This window comes from Podarcis pityusensis, assembly GCF_964106645.2.
Source record: "Podarcis pityusensis genome assembly, chromosome: 1".
Lineage (NCBI taxonomy): Eukaryota > Metazoa > Chordata > Lepidosauria > Squamata > Lacertidae > Podarcis > Podarcis pityusensis.
Genome location: NC_138028.1, coordinates 79,908,587 through 79,928,839, shown reverse-complemented (window position 1 = coordinate 79,928,839; position 20,253 = coordinate 79,908,587). Strand labels below are relative to the sequence as shown.

General features: G+C 43.9%; 1 protein-coding gene across 5 annotated transcripts in view; it reads left to right on the top strand.

The window, feature by feature from the left end:
• Nucleotides 1-20,253, top strand: part of B4GALNT4 (beta-1,4-N-acetyl-galactosaminyltransferase 4) — a 174,640-nt gene that overhangs the window by 123,016 nt on the left and 31,371 nt on the right. For 4 of the 5 annotated variants that reach the window (XM_081010565.1, XM_081010568.1, XM_081010566.1 and 1 more), the window contains exons 6-9: nt 128-228; nt 4,258-4,325; nt 13,113-13,191; nt 16,382-16,448. In XM_081010565.1, coding sequence (XP_080866691.1) covers nt 128-228; nt 4,258-4,325; nt 13,113-13,191; nt 16,382-16,448 — 315 coding nt within the window. The remainder of the gene's footprint in view (nt 1-127; nt 229-4,257; nt 4,326-13,112; nt 13,192-16,381; nt 16,449-20,253) is intronic. The other variant, XM_081010569.1, reaches the window with a different exon arrangement.

Below are 20,253 nucleotides of genomic sequence, written 5' to 3'. Positions count from 1 at the left end.
GGCTTGTCTCTCTCAGCCACAACATGCCCAGCTCACCGGCACATGGAATCCTTATTGCTCAAGCCTCCTGCTCTCACCTGCTCCTGCAGCCCACCCTGCAGCTCAAATTTTCTTCTTTGCCTTGTAGGGGACTTCCAGTTTTCTGTAGCTTCAGATGACAACTCTGAATTTTGGCTCAGTCCTGACGAGACTCCAGCCAATGCCCGTCTGGTGGCATTTGTGGGCAAGGTGGGATCCATTTTTCGCTTTCTCTTAGCTTATCACATTGTAATAGGAAGGCCAATAGTGGCATTGTAGCATCTTTCCATGGAGAGATGTGCTTCTTGCTGTCTTCTTACAAGCAATGCCATCTGGCGTCATCTCCCTGGTCCCTTGCTGGGATAGTTAAATGTAAATGTAGCCAGTAGTATTGCCACTGGGAGCCATATAAACCTCAAGCCAACTCAGCTGTGATTCTTACATCTGGAGGCTGCATAATTAAAACCTGGACCTATTATAACACAAAACACAAATATGCGTGTATATGAGTCTGTTCTAAATGCTGTTGTGTTTCGATAGTAATGTTTTTCTGCAGCTGTGGCTCACAACCTGAGCCTTACACCTGGTTCGCTCAGTAACACTGATTTCAATGTTAAGCCTGTGCACAGATGTGGCAGATATTTCTCTGCTTTGTTCTGAATGGGAAGGTAAAGCTCTTATTTCCACGGTGGCTGCAGAGAGAGCCTGTTCCACAGCCACGTTAGCAAATGGAGAAATTATGGAAATAAGGAGCCCTTTTTGCCATATAAGGGGTGAGCAATGCACTTTGCCGTTTGATAGCTGGCAAAATGGTTTGGATTTAAAACATTAAACTTGGCTCATACCGTGAAAGCTTTGCTATGTTGGGAAGAAACAGGCTAAGAAGCACAGCTAGGAACTAATGAAAGTATTGTCAGGTGGAGAGATCGGCAGTATTTCAAATTTCTGTTTAAGTCTTCCCTCCGGTGCAATGTCTTAAAAATGCTCGAAAGCAACTCAGCAAGTGTTTCTTCGCCCATGTTGTCAGAGTTTCCCTCTGGTTCTGCTCCGGAGCTTGAGATTTCCTGTGCCCAGGGAGAAACTGCATTCCTGTGCCATATATAACCAGAGAAATAGAGACCATGGATACAGAGATGATGCAGATACTCAGGCGAGTCCCATTTCTAAGGCCATTCAGCAAAATCAATTTCTTTGACAGAGATAGCAAAGTATGATTGTGGCCTCAGGGCACCACTTGCTTAGTTGCCCTTGTGTTCAATGCTAACAGCATGCAGGAGGTGATAAGGAATTAGCGCAGATTTCAGATTAGTGGGGTTAGACCTTTGACTAGGGTGGTTGCAGTTGTATATATTGTATATGTCTCTGCATTGTCATGCAAGCAATGAATCTGATAGTAATGAATCTGTCCATTCTGCTGGTTTCCCAGACTCTGCTCCTAGTTTCACTCCATCACAAACAGGATTGTTTTCATCACTGAAGTGTTGGAGGATATCATTTTAGGGGTTTATAGCTAATAACTACTGGAATAATTGTGTTTCATATTATGTTTTAAAGGTATATCACCACTCCAACAGGCCTTTCTGTGTTTTGAACCCAAGACCTCTCACACACAACTTGAAAATGGTGGCCCCATTACTTATAGGTTTTAGGCCCAACCAATGCGCTGTGATCTAAACCACAGAGCCTAGGGCTTGCCGATCGGAAGGTCGGCAGTTCGAATCCCTGCAACAGGATGAGCTCCCGTTGTTCGGTCCCAGCTCCTGCCAACCTAGCAGTTCAAAAGCACGTCAAGTGCAAGTAGATAAATAGGTACTGCTTCGGCAGGAAGGTAAACGGTGTTTCTGTGCGCTGCTCTGGTTTGCCAGAAGCGGCTTAGTCATGCTGGCCACATGACCCGGAAGCTGTCTGCGGACAAACACTAGCTCCCTCAGCCTATAGAGCGAGATGAGCACATAACCCCAGAGTCATCTATGACTGGACCTAATAGTCAGGGGTACCTTTACCTTTACCTGCCGTATTTTTCGCCCTATAGGACGCACTTTTTCCCCTCCAAAAATGAAGGGGAAATGTGTGTGCGTCCTATGGGGCGAATGCAGGCTTTCGCTGAAGCCTGGAGAGCGAGAGGCGTCGGTGCGCACCGACACCTCTCGCTCTCCAGGCTCCACGAAGCTACCCGCAAGCCTTGCGCACCCGGGGGGGAGTTCCCCCGGGCACGCAAGGCTTGCAGGCGGCAGCCTGCAGCGCGGAGCATGGGGCGCCCTCCTGAGGACGCCCCGTGCTTCGCGCAGGTGTCGGCAAGCCTTGCGCACCGGGGGGATCTCCCCCCGGGAGCGCAAGGCTTGCGGGCGGCAGCCTGTAGCGCGGAGCACGGGGTGCCCTCCGGAGGACGCCCGTGCTTCGTGCAGGTGTCCGCAGCCTGCCGCCCAGCGCGTGGGGCGCCCTGAAGCAGAGCGCCCCTCGCGCCGGGCAGACATCGGCCAGCCCCACAAGCTCGGGGGACAGCGGGGAGGCGCAGCGCCGCCATCCCACTGTTCCCCGACCTGGTTTTGGGGGGGGGGGAAATAAAGGAAAAAAATTTTTCCTTTATTTCCCCCCCCAAAAAAGTAGGTGCGTCCTATGGGACGGAGCGTCCTATGGGACGAAAAATACGGTAATGCATGACAGTTGCAGACCTATGTCTGCTCTAAAGCCTAGGGGTGGAATGCTAATTAAGTCTCAAAGTGGGTATCTGTGTTAAATGCTGTTCTCACAACTGCCACTTTCCCCTCTTTTCAGCTAGTGTTTATATTCTAGCCAAGTTCATTTTCAGCATCAGCATGGGGGCAGGGAGGAGAAAATCCTGTCAGATGAACTGTAAGAATGAAGTGAGGTGGGAAGGAACCAGTACCCTCCACTCCTATGTGCCCCTTTGGGAGTTTAAATCTCTCCCCGTCCCCTCTCTCTCACACACACTCTCACACATTTGAAGGCACGGGCCTGCTGCCCTGATCTGTCACCTCACCCATACAACTCCTTACTTTCATCACTGCCCCACTGCTATTGCCAGTTTCCCCTTCCCCCTTAAAAAATGCTTTTCTTCATATAAGTCAAACAACACATATGCAACAAAAGAAACACTCCCCCATAGAAATTATGATGCAGCACAGAATATAGTCGTGTTACATACCACATCAAAGAAAAGAAAAAATCCAAATTATCCAATGCAATAAAATTAAAAATAGCACAGTATCAGAAATCAAACCAGCCAAAAGATTTTATTTGTTTTGTCTTCAAGATGATGAGTGTCTAACCTTCCATTTGAAATTCTACCAGTTTCACAACTGTTCCCTTTTTCTCCGAACGTTTTAGCAGTGCCCATCCCAATATACTTCAAAGGCTGCCTCAGTATTTCTGAAAGGTTTGGCACTGTCAGGCTATTCCAAATAGATCTATAGTCTGCAGTGAGTCTCTCAAGCCACTGGTGGGTAAAGCTGTTGCCAAGCAAAGATTGGAAATTTGTTTCACCATTTGATTGTTCTGCTAACAAATAAAAGTAAACAAAATTAAATCTTCAGCATGCACAGTCAAGAAATTCAATGCTGCAGGTCCCAGGACAGCTGTAGCTCACTCCCTTTCGTGCATTTTTAATGAAAGCTTAAAGGCCAGTGCTGAATCTTGTACATTTGCAATAGAAAGGTACAAGCCCTGCAGGACTGTGGCAACGCCTTTTAACCTACCCATTAAAGAGCTGTCTAGTCATGCAGACCACACTGTGAGACAAAGCTTGTTTTTCCTTATATCAATTAACTCAGAGGTGACCTGATGGAAGGGATTCTCATTTGATCTAGTGGCTCAGGTTTTGTGTGGCTGATATTAATTGTTTAGGAAAACCTTAGTGATTTGATTTTTATAAGCGCTTTGTAGCACTAGATATAAAACAGAACAGATTAGACACAAACTAGAAGATTGGAAATAAAATCACACAGTGACAGGAAGAAAAGTCTACCAGTTGAATTATGACAGCATTATATGAAGGACTTTTCCCATTTATTTGCTTAGGAAATTAGGCATGGTTGCTGTGAATCAGCTTCAAGCTATTCCCCTGAAATGTACTCAAAAACCATGTGGATTGTGATGTTCTAATCAACTTCAGCCAGTGCCATTCCTAATTTTCTTCTAGTTTTTTGGTATTGGTTTTGGCCTTTGATCAAAGATTGAATTTGGCCTCATATTCACATTCTTTCTCCTTTTCTTCTTTAGCTGGGCTCTGAGTGGACTGCCCCAGGAGAGTTCACAAAATTCAGCTCACAAGTTTCCAAGCCAATCCGGTAGGTGTTGCTACCCTGTCCTTTTGCTCATTCTAGGCAGCTAAGGCTGCGCACACACGTGAAGGTACTTTGAATGTGCTTAAAAGGTATAGTGTGTACACAACCTACATATGCCTACACCATGTCCATATTTTATTGTAGACGTGTGTGTGTGTGTGTGTGTGTGTGTGTGTGTGTGATCCATCTGACTGGGTTCCCCCAGCCACTCTGGGCTGTGAGCATGTGAGATGTAATGCTAGCAAACACTTGCCCCTATCCCCCAGCATCTGATCTTAAATGTGATGTGAGAATGCCCTCTCCAGAGCCATCCACGGTATACTGCTGAAGCCATAGATCACACACAACTCACATACGGAACTCACAGCCACAAGATGGAATGGTGGCCACTAGCTTAGATCACTTTTTTTAAAAAAAATTTGACCATCTCTCAATGGTTTTTAGCTATGAAATTCCATGTTCACAAATAGTATACCAGCTTCTGGGGAGGCCTATTTGCCAGTTTGCTCCCAGAAGCAGCTGGCTCACCCATGCTGGAAACAGAATATTGAACCATATCTAGTAGGTATGATAATATAGTTAAACAAAGAGGTGTTACTAATATTTTTATACAATTGCAAGTGTATCTTATGAAATTGTGCATGTTTTTAGAAAGTGGTGTTTTTTTTCCATTTTAGCAAGTGAGCATATGTTACTTAGATCTCAACATCTTGTATATGCTTCATTGTTGGAGAGATATAAAAAGAAGAGAAGCTTATGTTCTGCTGGTGAAGCATGCAGGGTTGCCTTACTACACAGGGCACTTTGTCAAAAGCTTGGTACAGTTAACGCCAGTGGAAACTGGTCTAGCTATATTTTGTGTCTCATTCACTACCATGGTGCAGAAACAAGACATCCAGAGAGTATTGAAGGGCATGGAACAGCCAAGTCAGAAACCACCATTCTTCTCTTCTTTATCCTTTATATCAGGGTGGCTAACCTTCTGTGGCTCAAGGGCCCCTTTGAGCGCTTTCCCACTCCCTCAAAATCTGCATGCCCACCAAGCCCATTTCACACACATGCATACATTCATGCAGCGCAAAGGGTAGGACAATCAGTTTACACACATAGACACACTCAGCAGTGTTTATGCTCTCTAGGGCAGTGCCCGCCCTGGGATAATCTTCTGCCCTTGGGAGGAGGAACAAAGCCCCTTCTTTCTGTGGTATGGCACTATTGGTAGAAGGTCCTTAGACAGGAAACTGGAAGGAATGCTTCTTCCTGTTTCTTTTCCTCTCTAAAGCCTTCCAACAATGGCAATAACTTTGTAAGAATGGTGCAGTACTGGACGGAGAAGGGGTCCTCTTCTAAAGGTAAAAAGACGTGACGCCTCCCATCCCTGCATATCAGATCAGCAGAGACCTCTCCCAATGGTGGGGCACAATAGTGCCACCTGCTGCCCAAAAACACTCAGTTGAAAATAGTGGAGGCAAATGATTGGGGTTTTGCAGGCCACCAGAAATCACGGGTTAGCTACTCCTGCTTCATATAGCACTTGCCACTTAGAACAACCCTGTGTGGTAGATACTTCTCCAGTTCTCAAATGGAAGCTGAGAGATGGTGACTTGTTCAAGGCCACACAGTGAGTTCTTGGCAGCAAGTGAGTCCAGGTCTCCCAGTCCCAAGGCCAGCTCTCCCGCAGGGCAATCTAAGGTGGGAAATGCATAATTGTTTCTGTAAACTTGCTTCTCCATGAGCCTTTCTCTCTCTCTCTCTCTCTCTCTCTCCTCATTTCCCATCTCTTTGCATCTTTCTTTTCCCCTAACAACGCTCCTTTCCACTCCTCCTCCTCTTTGTCCTATTTCCAGGCTTGTTGGTCTGAAGGTACTTCCTGTCTAGATTTGGTGCCTGTCAGCTTCCCCTTCCTGTTTCTTTGCCTCTCTCTCTTCGACACAGCCCTGGATGGGGCTGGCAGCTCTCGTCTGGGCCTCTCTTTGCCTGTGCTATCAGTCCGCTGCTGAGCAGGAACTTCCATGGCGTTCTGCAGTTTTCCCTTGTCCACTCTGCATACCTCTTACTTGTTCTGTTCATTCACAACGAATGGCTGCAGAGACAGAGGCCCTTTTGCCCTACACCGGGAAAGAGGCTTTATTCAGCAGGCAGCTCCCGTGTTGTGAACAGAGCTTGCGATGGTGGTGCTGAAGGAGGCCGCTGGGAAAGGCTGCTCAAGGTTATGAACTGCTCCCTGGCCGGTGGTGGCCCAAGGGCTGTTGTCATGTGCCCTGTATAAATATATTTGCAAACATTTTGGCATCACCTCTTGTTTCTCTGTGATGTATCCTGTGTGCCATGCCCTCAGATTGGCAGAAGGACAAATGTGAAGAGCAGGGCATGCAGAGTTTTCTTGCTAGGGTCAGGACATGAAGAGATCTGGAATAATAGTGGAGATGTGTGCTGAATGCTTATTGCTTCCCCCAGCTGCTGGAAGAAAGAAATGAGGGAAGCTGTCCAAATGCAAAAAAAAAGGGGTGGGTGGGAGGAATATGAATGGACAAACACCTGCTCTGAGAACAGAGGGGCCCAAACCAAGCCTCAATACTGGGCACATTGGCAGGTTTTTTCAGCTTAAGTGCCATGCCTGCCCCTCAGCAGAACTAGTCAATGTGATCTCTGTCAATACCGATCAGTGTGATAGTACTGCTTAGTGGGAGAAATTCAGTATAGCGATAAGAGGATCACTCCATCAGTGCAAGCACTTTGATTGCACTGATACAACAATCTCCCCTTCCCTCCCCCCCCCATGTGCTGTTCTAGGGATTCCCCCCCCCCACAGGCCAATTCCAGGGGCACAGGAGAAGATGGGAGGGAAGCAACATTGCGTTAGCAGAATCCTTGCATGGGCTTCTGCTAACAGGACCAGTTAGTTGAAGCCTGCCCAGTGTTAGGGTCCAGTGCATGATGGGAAATGTGTCTTCTTAACCAGACATAAATAAATAAAACCAGGGATCTCTTGTCTCTTGTACCTCTGTGGGAGACGCATGGTGAATCTGCAGGTAGTTTCCCCATTTCAGCTTTAAAAGGCATTGAACTGAACTATTTTCCTCACTGATCTCTTTGAAATAGTCAGGATAAGCACCCGTATATGGTGCAGTGGATTTGCCATAAGAAAATACTCCCAATAGCAGTCCAGTAACATCTGGAGGACCACAGGTTCCCTGTTACTCATCTAAACAATCAAGATGGGGAGAACCCAAGGTTTCCCTGTAACCGCTGTCATAGACTGTTGCCTGCAAGGGTTGTGGTTGGCTCATGAATAAGACATGAATAGGGCTTGCAAGATTTCTGGCACCCCTGTGGGGCTACCATTTAAAAGCACTCAGTGTGGGGTGTGAATATACTTCAGATTCCCTTGCAGATGATTAGCTGGGAACAATTCAGTGCTGTAATCTAATTAGGGAGCCGATGAAAGGAAGTGGGAGGGAAGGGCGGGGACTGGTGGTGGTGGCAAGAATAGTTTGGGCACATTTGCCACACACAGTTCCTTGAAGCAGCTGATTGGAGCTCGGCCAGCTTGGAAAGCAAGAGCCTGCCTGGTGTATGTCCTGGAGTTCCCAAGGGAAATTTTGAGATTTTTTTTTCTCCTTTCCTCCTCTTCCTTCTCCTCCAATTGAACCACAGTTGTGGTGAGCAGAGCTTGGTGTTCTTGGTTTACACACCCTGGTTACCCTGGTTACACACAGTGCTCTCACACACATGGCAAAAGAGATGGATTTGATTCTCTTTCCGTTACCTGATAGATAATGGGACATAATAAGATATGAAAGGGGTGACACAGACAGGATTATTTATTTATTTGTTGGTTGGTTGGTTGGTTTTAAAAAGTGTTCCACAGCACTACTGCATCTGTCACACCTCATTCCTGTCCTGCAGCAGCGCTACATCTTTGCTCTTTTGGTATCAAGTCTTCACACAGCTCTGCTACTGCACTCAGAAGGCCAAAGAGAAGACTTCTCCTGTAGTCCCATTTGGGTGATTTCATCTCCCTTGTTTTTCACCCTTGTGTTGTAAGTCCAAAGCTTAGGCAGCTTGATGAAAAAAGGATGAATGCATTTCCCATTGTTTCACTTGAGTAAAGTCTGTGATCTGAAATCCAAACAACAGCAAGACCTGCTCACATCTGGCTAGGAAGGGGTTTAATTAAGCAAACACACACCCCACACACCTCCCCATTGCCAAATCCAAACTGAGCAGTATTGTCTCTGCATATGCAGAACTGAACCCTGTTTTTGGCTGAAGAGTTGGGCATGGCTTGGAGGTTTTGTTGCAATTGTCATTCTCAACAATATATGCCACCTAGTATATTAAATAGGTTTTAAAAATATATATGGTGTTGTTGTTTTAAAAAAATCCTACAATCCAAAGTCATCTCCAGGAAGAAGAAAGTAAGGGACAAGACTATGTACATGTTCTGGAGCAGCACCATCAACTCAAACAACTTGTTACAAGAAGTTGATCATTTATTCATTTTCCTTGATATACAAACACATCAGTATTAAAAAGGAAGAGAAGAAGTAGGTAACTGTTAAGAAGTAATGGCTGGGGGGAAATGTTTCAAAGTTTGAAGAGTGAAATGCTAAATATTAACAGTGATAGCATTTCAGCTTGTGGAAAGACAGAAGAAAATGGATGCAGATCAGTCTTGGAACAAGAAATCTGAGGCCTAGCTGAAAGAGGGAGGAAGACAGAACCTGCTCATGAACTAGCCTGGACTGAAGCAGCTGCTTTGAGCTGTGGAATCCTTCAGGGTGGCACTCTTCCCGCCACCAGCGCCAGGGTTGCGTGATGGTGATGACTTCTGGTGAGATTTTTCTGGAAGCCACTGTGTGACTGGTAAGCAAGGCAGGGGAGTCACCTTCCCATTCATGTCAGGTGGCAAAATGGGACTGGCCACCCCTGGAAGAAGAGTGAAGAAACTAAACCTGATCATAACAAGAGATCCCAAAGCAAGTTGGCAGCAAATACAAAGGGGACAGATAATTCAGAACAGTAACACTAGAAGTAAGAAGTAAGAAGTGAGAGTTTGTGTTATGTCGCAGTTTGATTGTAGAATCATAGAATCATAGAATCATAGAGTTGGAAGAGACCACAAGGGCCATCGAGTCCAACCCCCTGCCAAGCAGGAAACACCATCAGAGCACTCCTGACATATGGTTGTCAAGCCTCTGCTTAAAGACCTCCAAAGAAGGAGACTCCACCACACTCCTTGGCAGCAAATTCCACTGTCGAACAGCTCTTACTGTCAGGAAGTTCTTCCTAATGTTTAGGTGGAATCTTCTTTCTTGTAGTTTGGATCCATTGCTCCGTGTCCGCTTCTCTGGAGCAGCAGAAAACAACCTTTCTCCCGCCTCTATGTGACATCCTTTTATATATTTGAACATGGCTATCATATCACCCCTTAACCTCCTCTTCTCCAGGCTAAACATGCCCAGCTCTCTTAGCCGTTCCTCATAAGGCATCGTTTCCAGGCCTTTGACCATTTTGGTTGCCCTCCTCTGGACACGTTCCAGTTTGTCAATGTCCTTCTTGAACTGTGGTGCCCAGAACTGGACACAGTACTCCAGGTGAGGTCTGACCAGAGCAGAATACAGTGGCACTATTACTTCCCTTGATCTAGATGCTATACTCCTATTGATGCAGCCCAGAATTGCATTGGCTTTTTTAGCTGCCGCGTCACACTGTTGGCTCATGTCAAGTTTGTGGTCAACCAAGACTCCTAGATCCTTTTCACATGTACTGCTCTCAAGCCAGGTGTCCCCCATCTTGTATTTGTGCCTCTCATTTTTTTTGCCCAAGTGCAATACTTTACATTTCTCCCTGTTAAAATTCATCTTGTTTGTTTTGGCCCAGTTCTCTAATCTGTCAAGGTCGTTTTGAAGTGTGATCCTGTCCTCTGGGGTGTTAGCCACCCCTCCCAATTTGGTGTCATCTGCAAATTTGATCAGGATGCCCTTGAGTCCATCATCCAAGTCGTTGATAAAGATGTTGAATTGTGTTGCTCCACTGACAAATCTTTTTCTTTTTCAACACAATCAAACTGCGACATAACACAAAGACTGTAAATGGCAGCAATATTACCAGAAATTAGTGGTTTACCATGGGAAAGAGATTTTAATCAAGACGAGCAAATTCAAACCTGGAAATGTTCAGAAAGCAAAACTATGAAGAAAACCACCACAGTCAATTTTATGCTTTCTACCCTTCAGTGTCTTCCCAAACATGGGCACCCTACTCTCAGAAGCAATAGAAGTGTTTAGTTTTTCTATGTAACTCCCTTCAGGTGCCATGCCTAATAATCTTCTGTGTGTCTGCACGTGCCTCTCTGTTTGCAGCCAGTGACTGAATTCCAGAGGTGGTGTGAAGCTTACAGTTCCTGAAAACGTGTGAGGCTGCTGCCTGGAGAACATAGGAAACAGTCCATCAAGCCCAGTACTGTACTCTGACTGGCAGCAGGATCTCCAGGCAGAGCTCTTGCTTTCCTGCCAGAGGTGACCTTGTCCATTCAAAGCACATGCTCTTCCAGTCCACTCTAGTCCCTCCCATTTTGGCGGCTGCTTGATGTTAGGGCAGTCCCTCTCCTTGCTATTTGTGTTTGAGGTGTACTGTGCAAGCCCATGTTTCCAGGAAGATTCCACCTGGCCCATTGCCTTTGTCACCAGCTCTATGGATCAGCTACTCTCTCCGCCAGGCTTCTGAAGCACCACATCTCTGCTGAACCATGGCTGCAGCTGAGTTAGCGGGCTCCAGCTGAAGTTGGCAGCCACCACCCCTCCATTCTCCCCATGGGGTTGGCCTGCACTTTCTTCCCAGCACTTGACAATCTCTTGCATGAAAAGTACCAAAGGTCTGCCAGCCCAGGGTGTTTGTGTGTGCTGTGAAATGAACCCAGCATCCCAAGTATCTGGTGTCTTGGGCAGCTTAAGGCAGAGAAGAGCCTTCTGTCTCGCTGTGTGAGAGATGGATATGGTTACCATGGCAGCAGTGGCATGCAGCACACCAAGCCAGCGAGAGCCTGTGTGAGAAGGATTTTAGGAGCCCTCTGCTCTCACTGATCAGGACTGACAGGCAGCAGTGATCAAACAGCGGGATCTCAGCTGCAACTGCGCCTGCAGTGCCTTGCCTCTGTCAGCTGGGTCTGGTCATCTATTGCCTCCAGAACCGCTGGCAGCATTCTCTTCATATCTGTTCTTTAGTTCTATTCCTAAACCTTTTGCTCCACTCCTTTTCAATGTAGATGGTTGTTTCCTGAATGCTTCCTGAATCCTTCCTAGTTTGCTTTATTCCTGTGCTGAGGCTCTGTGTTTGTGTCCTATATGAAATCCTGCTGCATGGTTTGGAATTTGGCTCACATCTGAAGGTATCCAGATTTCAGTTGGGAGGAAGAAGAAATGTCTTGAGTCTTGCCTAGTTGTACAGAAAATAACTGAACTTAAATGGGCAAAAAAACTGAACCCATGTGGACAACGCGTGATACAGATTGTATTGCCAAATGAGGCTGCAGGTGGGGCTTCCAGTAATCAGAAAGCAGAATTTCTTTGTGCTATGCATGCCTGTGTCCCATTCTCTCTCTGGTGCCTCTTCTCTGTCCCCATATCAATTTCCTGTTCCCCATCCTGACTCTGCTGTCTGTACTGATAACACTATTATGGGCGAGGAGAGCTGTAACTTCTCCATAGTCCATTGCATCAGGCACTTTTCTTTTATCCCAGTTCACTCCTAGTATCAGAGTTGATGTTGAAAGCAGATTTCCCCCAACCCTATGCTTTATACATAAACAGGGCAGACAAGTGATTTAAAGACCATGGCTTTGACTCTTAGCATTCAGTGATCCTTACGACCATGCTGCAAAACAGATTGTTGTTGTTGCCCTTACATTTCAGAAGGAAAGCAGGGAGAGAGCTGAGGTTGAGGGACCGAGGGGAGGTGGGGCTGGAATGTTTGTGGCTGAGATGATGTTTGAACCACTTGACTTTTCAGATTACAGCTCAAGCGCTTGGCCACTGCAACACCATCTTCTTCCTCTTTCCCTCACACCAGCCACTGCTAAATTGCTCCTAATTCTGTGAAAAAGTGATTGATGCCATGATAAATACATTGTGGAACATTGAGTGATTTTGCACACTCCTGCGCAATTCTTTCTGTGTTTGGAGCATTGATATGTGGAGGGTGAGCACACTTTTGGCCCAGATTCAGCTAAGTTATTGCGCTATAAGAAGTTAGCATAAAAAGTCCTGCAATGGGACTTTCTCCCCTCCCTCTGTATCCTCCCCAGAGCTGCTCAGGAGGGTTGGGAGAACCCCTAGGACAGCCCATGGGGAAAGGAGAGGGGAGATCAGGCAAGCAGAAATGCTTGCAGAGACAGAACAATCGCCTTAGTGTGCTGTTGAATTCCACTCTTCGGTATGGAGTGCATTTTCCAGCTAGATCATGGTGTTTGAGAGATCCTGGAAAGAGGAGGAAATTGGCTAAGAAAATGGCAACTGAACAGTACAAATAGAACCACAACCCTACCTTCCCCTTCCCCTATCTCTGGGCACACACAATACTTATTGCCAAAGAGTCAGTGTGGAAGAGTGTGGGTGGAAACTGGCTTCATTCACCAGCTTCATTCACCTAAGATTTCTGTTCCCCGGCCTTCCAGCATCTGCTGCAGCTGAGAGTTCCTCAGGGACAACAGCGTGGCAGTCCTCGAATTCATGTAACCTTGGAAGTATGCTTGCTGTTTTCTAATGATCTCCTTTGCTTTCCACACAGTGTCCTTTCCTCTAGGCGCTATTACTTCGAGCTCCTCCACAAGCAGGATGACCGTGGCTCAGACCATGTGGAAGTTGGTGTGAGTAAATAAATCCCTCTCAAGCCTCCCCCCACTTTAAGGTACAGAGCACCTGGTAGGAATATTAAACTTGTTTTGAAAAATAGAAACAGACCTACACTTGATCTTAGCCAAAAAAAGGCCAAGAAGCCTTCTGTTTTGTGCTCTCTTGACTAAAAATCTTGACAGTAAATAAACCTTCCATCCCTGTCAAAGAAGCCTTTATAGTCAAAAAGACATCTTTAGCCCAGCTTTCACTGGTCAATTTTGAAACGGCTCTTATTAACTCAGGATTAGTTTGCAGATTACCAGTTGAGGAAAAAGCATCTGGCCACAAGGCACCCAAAGGTACATATTTGCCCCCCAAAGCTAGCAGAATGAAACATGTTTTCCACCATTTAAACTTCCTGAATCTGCTTTACAGTAAAGCAGAGGGAGGGAGGAAGATTATTCCTTAGACCATTTTTCTCATTTTCCTCAGAGCTTGAGGAGAAAAGTCTTTTCTCCTTAAAATTAATTGTGTCCTTCTCTGGGGAAAGAGCCAGAAGGGAGTATGAGAGGGACTTCCTAGCTGGTAATTTCTTAAACTCTTTTATTCTCAAGATAAAATGTCTCCCATCTCCTAGAAACTTTAAAATAGCCTCATTTTCATGCCTCTCAGAGGAGCTGTGTTCCCTTTACAGAAGCCTTTGCTGCACAGCAGGCTGCTGGAGGTGAAATATTAGTCTTTTTAAAGAGGCTCCATTCATCCCACATCTAAATTAAAAGGAAGAAGAGCCACTCAGTGCAAATGCTCTTCCTTCCCAATGGCTGCCTGTTTCTGCTGTGAAGTCTCTGCCAAAAGGATTCTAGGTCACCCTGGCAGGTGTAACACCCAGGGTGCAGGGAATATGAAAAAAAAAAATTACCAGATGGGATTTATCTTTGCTTTAAAATAATATGCACCAATCGTTTGGTTGCTTTGATGGATATGAAGCACGTACACATGCAAGGTTGTTCTTCCTGCTCATCAGCTATTTAGCATGTCTACATAAGTACTAAATGTGCAGAATGAACAGCATATGGGCCTGTCTAAAAGCAAGTGTGTAAACTAGACAGATGAACATTGACACATTACTGCTTTTGCCACTTTACACGATGTTGGAAAGCTTGTCAGTCATTACAGAGGCCTTCCAGGCACCCCGATTAACAATAATAAATCTCCAGCCTGCTGCAGGAGAAAAGGAAGCAGCCTTTATTAAAACTACTTCGTGTTTCGACATTACAAACTGTTACATAGCAAAACAGTATGTCTACTTAGCTACAGAAATATTAGCAGTGAGCCTGAATAGCAGCTGTTTGACTCTCCTCTGCTAAAATCCTGGGCTGCGTTCCCTACAATGATGGTACAGAAGCGCTTCCTCTCAGGGACATGCATAATTTGAATGGTGAGCCTGCTATGGAAGTGTGCACACACTCTTTGGATCTGTTAAAAAAATAACATCTTCCCTCCCAGTCCTGTGTTGTGTTCACAGCAGAAGCTAGGTATGCACAGTTCTGATTGGCTGGTGCCAGTGACATTATAAAACAACTTTTGCTTACCCAGAACAGCTTTTCAGCTTTTTAAAATTAAAATTGTGCTTTGCTTTTAAAATAACCAAATGCACATGGGCAAGTGGGGGAAGGGCAGTTCAGTCAACTGAATCAGTGTTTGGTTCACTGATCCCATTGCTCCTACTCTGAATGAGAGAAGAGCTGGGTTCAGCCTTTCAACACCTTTTCTTTTCTTTTTTCTTTTACTACTTGTGTAGGTACCCTTTGCTTACCCTTTTAATAGAAAGCCACAGCATGTTACAGTTCCTCAGTCAAAAGAAGGAACAAGGGTTCAGCTGAATGTCAGAGAGCTCAGAAGCATCTCCCAAACAGTTTGTAATTGTGCTTCATTGCTGGAGAGGGGAAGTATACCTCCCTGTGATGCTAAGACGAAGGGCAGTATAGAAATAAAATTAATAAAATAAAGCATATGGCCTGCAAATAATTTATTAACACACAAACATGCTTGTAGAGGAGGCTCATTATGTGGTGAGGCTAAGAGGGTCCTTTTGTGTTGATGTTTTAAATGGCTGCATGTGTATCCTGCATGAGGACTGCTGGGTTTTTTAATATATATTTTTAAGGAAGAGTTAAAATATAATAGAACTTATTGAAAAAGTTCACCAAATGGCACATATTGGGCAGTGGAGGAGGCACCCATCATATTGATGACCCAGGCACTATCCAGACAGTGTGACACTTGGGCAACTTCATTCCACACAGCACTCACTTTTCACTTTCCCAGCAAAAGAAAGAAAGAAATTGGCTGAGTGCTCAGAAAATACAATGTTCCTGTAAAAAAAAAAAAGGAAAGAAAAAGTGCTAATATGTTTTAAGATGACTGTGTTCCTGGCAGTTGTTGAGTAACAGCTGCCCAAGTTGTCTGCAGGTTATAGAACAACCAAAAATAATACTGGGTGTTATTCAACCAAGTTTAACTAACTTAGTCATGTTCAGTCATTTCATTGGGCCTGCTCCAAGTAAAATATAGTTGACTGTTGCCCATTATCCAGAAAAGGATCAGGACGATTCAGCAGAATTGCATGTTCTTGACCCAATGGCAGGGTGTGGCCAGGCCAGACTAGCTAGTAACACTAAAAAGCTGTTATCGGATCAGTGCAGTGACTCAGTTTGTTATCTCTGTAATTGATTCACACCTGCATTCTGAAGGCCAGAAGCTGCACCAGATGAACTACAGCCAGACAAAAGCCTTGAGCTGTGTGCTGCATCTTTCTTCCCCTTTTACTTCCAAACACAGAGCAAACTTTCCTAGTTAAGCTACTGGCTATGGTGGGTAGTGCCACCTGGGGCTCAGTCCCAAAGTGCCACATTCCCAAGGAACAGCAGGCTTCTGGCTGCGCGTGGAGCACTCACTTCCTCCAAGCAACATGTTCTCCCAAGGTGTTGCGCTAGAGAGCAGATGAAGAGCCACATGGGGCAGAAACAGTCACCAGCTGGTGTGAAATAGGCATTGAATGGGAACTTTAGCAGCCTGTCTTCTGGACTCTCCTGAATTCTTCCCCATTCACATTCCTACCAGCTGGTCTTCCACAAACTTCCTTTCCCCCACATGCAGGAGCACACACAATACATGCATATATAGATTGACCTTTCTTAATCACTCTCTTGTCTCTTTCAGTGGCGCGTTTTTCTGCCCAGCTTCAAGTTTGAGGTCATCGATTCATCCTACATTTCACTCTATACAGGTAAAGCGCCCCTCCCCCCTGAGGCTTTGCAGCCTTAGCTTGATACAGGATTCCTCCTGCAACCTGCAATGTGTGTAGTTGGTGCACGCGTAAAGAAAAGAGCGTGCCAGCACGATCCTGTAGAGTTCATTGGTTGTCCATGTATTGAGACCTCCCATTGTCATGCCAAAAAGCACCATTGTACTGTCTTTTTTTTTAAATAAGATATTTATTAAGATTTTTTAAAATATTACAATAAAAATGAGGGGGGAAAATGACAAAAATACAAAATAAAAAAAGGTTAAAAACACACAGATTTTCCGTTACTTATTTTCCTTTGACTTATTTCCCGGACCGCCTCATACCTTCCTTTTTTGTATTCCACTTCAATCTGTTGGTTCAGCAAATCCTTTAAAAGTAATAATATTAAATTTTTACCTATTTATAACCCTTTTTTCATATTCCCTTAAAGCATTACAGCTGGAAACCATTTAATTACTATCCAACATCATTCTAACATTCATTAATTTTACAATATTTCTGTAGATAATCTTTGAATTTCTTCCAATCTTCTTCTGCCGACTCTTCTCCCTGGTCTCGGATTCTGCCAGTCATTTCTGCCAATTCCATATAGTCCATCAGCTTCATCTGCCATTCTTCCACAGTGGGTAAATCTTGTGTCTTCCAATACTTTGCAATGAGTATTCTTGCTGCTGTTGTGGCATACATAAAAAAAGTTCTGTCCTTCTTTGGCACCAATTGGCCGACTATGCCCAGGAGAAAGGCCTCTGGTTTCTTCAAGAAGGTATATTTAAATACCTTTTTCAGTTCATTATATATCATTTCCCAGAAGGCCTTAATCCTTGGGCACGTCCACCAAAGGTGAAAGAATGTACCTTCAGTTTCTTTACATTTCCAACATTGGTTGTCGGGCAAATGATAGATTTTTGCAAGCTTGACTGGGGTCATGTACCACCTATATATCATTTTCATAATATTCTCTCTTAGGACATTACATGCCGTAAACGTCATACCTGTGGTCCATAACTGTTCCCAGTCAGCAAACATAATATTATGTCCAACATCTTGTGCCCATTTAATCATAGCAGATTTCACCGTTTCATCCTGAGTATTCCATTTCAACAGCAAGTTATACATTCTTGACAAATTCTTAGTTTTGGGTTCTAACAGTTCTGTTTCTAATTTTGATTTTTCCACCTGGAAGCCAATTTTCTTGTCCAAATTATATGCCTCCATTATCTGATAATAATGAAGCCAGTCTCGCACTTTATTTTTTAGTTTCTCGAAACTCTGCAGTTTCAGTCTATCTCCATCTCGTTCCAAGATTTCCCAATATTTCGGCCAATTGGCCTCCATATTGAGCCTTTTCAAAGCTTTCGCTTCCATCGGTGACAGCCACCTTGGGGTTTTGTTTTCCAACAAATCCTTGTATCTTATCCAAACATTAAACAATGCTTTCCAGACAATATGGTTTTTAAATGCTTTATGCGCTTTGACCTTGTCATACCACAGATATGCATGCCATCCAAATACGTTGTTAAAACCTTCTAAGTCCAAAATGTCTGTGTTTTCAAGAAGTAGCCATTCTTTCAACCAGCAAAAAGCTGCTGATTCATAATAAAGTTTAAAGTCTGGCAGGGCAAATCCACCCCTTTCCTTTGCGTCAGTTAATATCTTAAATTTTATTCTGGGCTTCTTGCCCTGCCAGACAAATCTAGAAATATCTCTCTGCCACTTCTTGAAACAGTCCATCTTGTCCACAATTTGCAATGTTTGAAACAAAAACAGCATTCTAGGCAATACATTCATTTTTATCACAGCAATACGACCCAACAGTGAAAGCTTCAAATTTGACCAGATTTCTAAATCTTTTTTCACTTCCGTCCAACATTTTTCATAATTATCTTTAAATAAGTTCCCATTTTTGGCTGTCATATTAATCCCCAGGTATTTCACTTTCTTAACCACAATCAAGCCTGTCTCATTCTGAAACCTCTCTCTTTCAATCGGTGTTAAATTTTTCTCTAAAACCTTGGTTTTTAACTTGTTCAGTTTAAATCCTGCCAGTTGACCAAATTCTTGAATTAGTTCTAAAACCCTTTTGGTACTAGATTCTGGCTCCTGTAACGTCATCTGCAAATGCTCTCAGTTTGTACTGTTTGGCTCCGACCTGCATACCTTCTAATCATATTCAGCAAAACCTCCAGGACCGATATAAAAAGCAGTGGGGAGATTGGGCACCCCTGTCGTGTCCCTTTTTCTATCTTAAATTCTTCCGTCACCACATTATTTACAATTAATTTAGCCTTTTGTTCAGAGTATATTGCACCTATACCATTTTCAAAACCTTGGCCTACCCCCATCCTCTGTAGGTTCTTCTTCATGAAACTCCAAGAAATGTTGTCAAAGGCTTTCTCCGCGTCCACAAATATCAGAACTGCTTTAGTATTTATATTCACTTCTAGTTTTTCCAAAATATCAATTATATTTCTCAAATTATCAGACAAGTGTCTTCCTGGGAGAAAGCCCGCTTGGTCTTTATGGATCTCTTCCATCAATACTTTTTTCAATCTCTTGGCCAAAATGTCTGCAAAAATTTTGTAATCCACATTAAGTAACGATATAGGGCGGTAGTTCTTAAGCTGAGTCTTTTCAGTCTCTGTTTTCGGTATAAGTGTAATGTACGCCTCTTTCCACGACTCTGGTGCCCTTTTCCCTTCCAATATTTCATTACAGACTTCCTTCAAAGGTTGTAATAGCCACTCTTTCAAAGATCTATAATATCTAGAAGTCAGCCCATCCGGTCCTGGGGATTTGCTCAATTGCATATTTTGAATGGCACCTTCTACTTCCTGTTCAGATATTTTGTAGTTCAACATTAATTTGCTTTCTTGGGAGATTTTTTTGTAGTCCATTTGTCTTCAAAAATTTGTCTATGTCCATTTCTTTCTGTGGCCCTTGTGTGTATAATTGTTTAAAATACCTCTGGAAACAGTTTCTAATCTCAATTGGGTTATGTATATTCTTTCCTTCCACTTCTAAGTTTGTGATAGTATTTAATTTTTGTCTTTTTTTCATTTGCCAGGCCAGCAATTTCCCACATTTATTAGCTGATTCAAATGTTTTTTGTCTCATTTGTTTAATTTTCCATTCTATTTCCTGATTCATCATTTCCATATATTAATAATAATAATAATATCTTTATTGTCATTGCCCCCTTCGGGGACAACGAAATTACTTGATATATTGTACTTGATATAATTTTATTTCTCTCAAAATCTCCTGCGACTTTGGTTTTGCTCTCAGTTTCTTCTCACTTTCTTTTATTTTCTCCAAAATTTTATCTTTCTTCTCATTTTGACTTCTCTTCTTTATTGCATTCTGTTGTATCAGAAACCCTCTCATAACAGCTTTACTTGCGCCCCAGATTACTCTTTTTTTCTACATTGGTGTTCATATTTATTTCAAAATAATCTCTCAAAGTTTTTTGGGCCTTTTTATAGACTTCTTCATCTCTAAATAAGTCTCATTCATCCTCCATCTGAAGGAGCCAGTTGATATTTGTTTCATCTCCATCCTTACAGCGTTATGGTCGGAGCAGGTTTTTGGGCAGATTTCCACTTTCTTTATCTTTGGTGCCATTCCTCTAGTTACCCATATTTGGTCAATTCTATAAATTGTACTATCAGGCACCCTGTCTCCAGGCCACACTTTGCAAAGGTTCTGGCTTTGCACTTGAGTGTTTTTGCTTGGCTGGAATGTGTCTTTGAACTCTGCTAAGGCTCCTTGCTTCTTTGTATGGAGG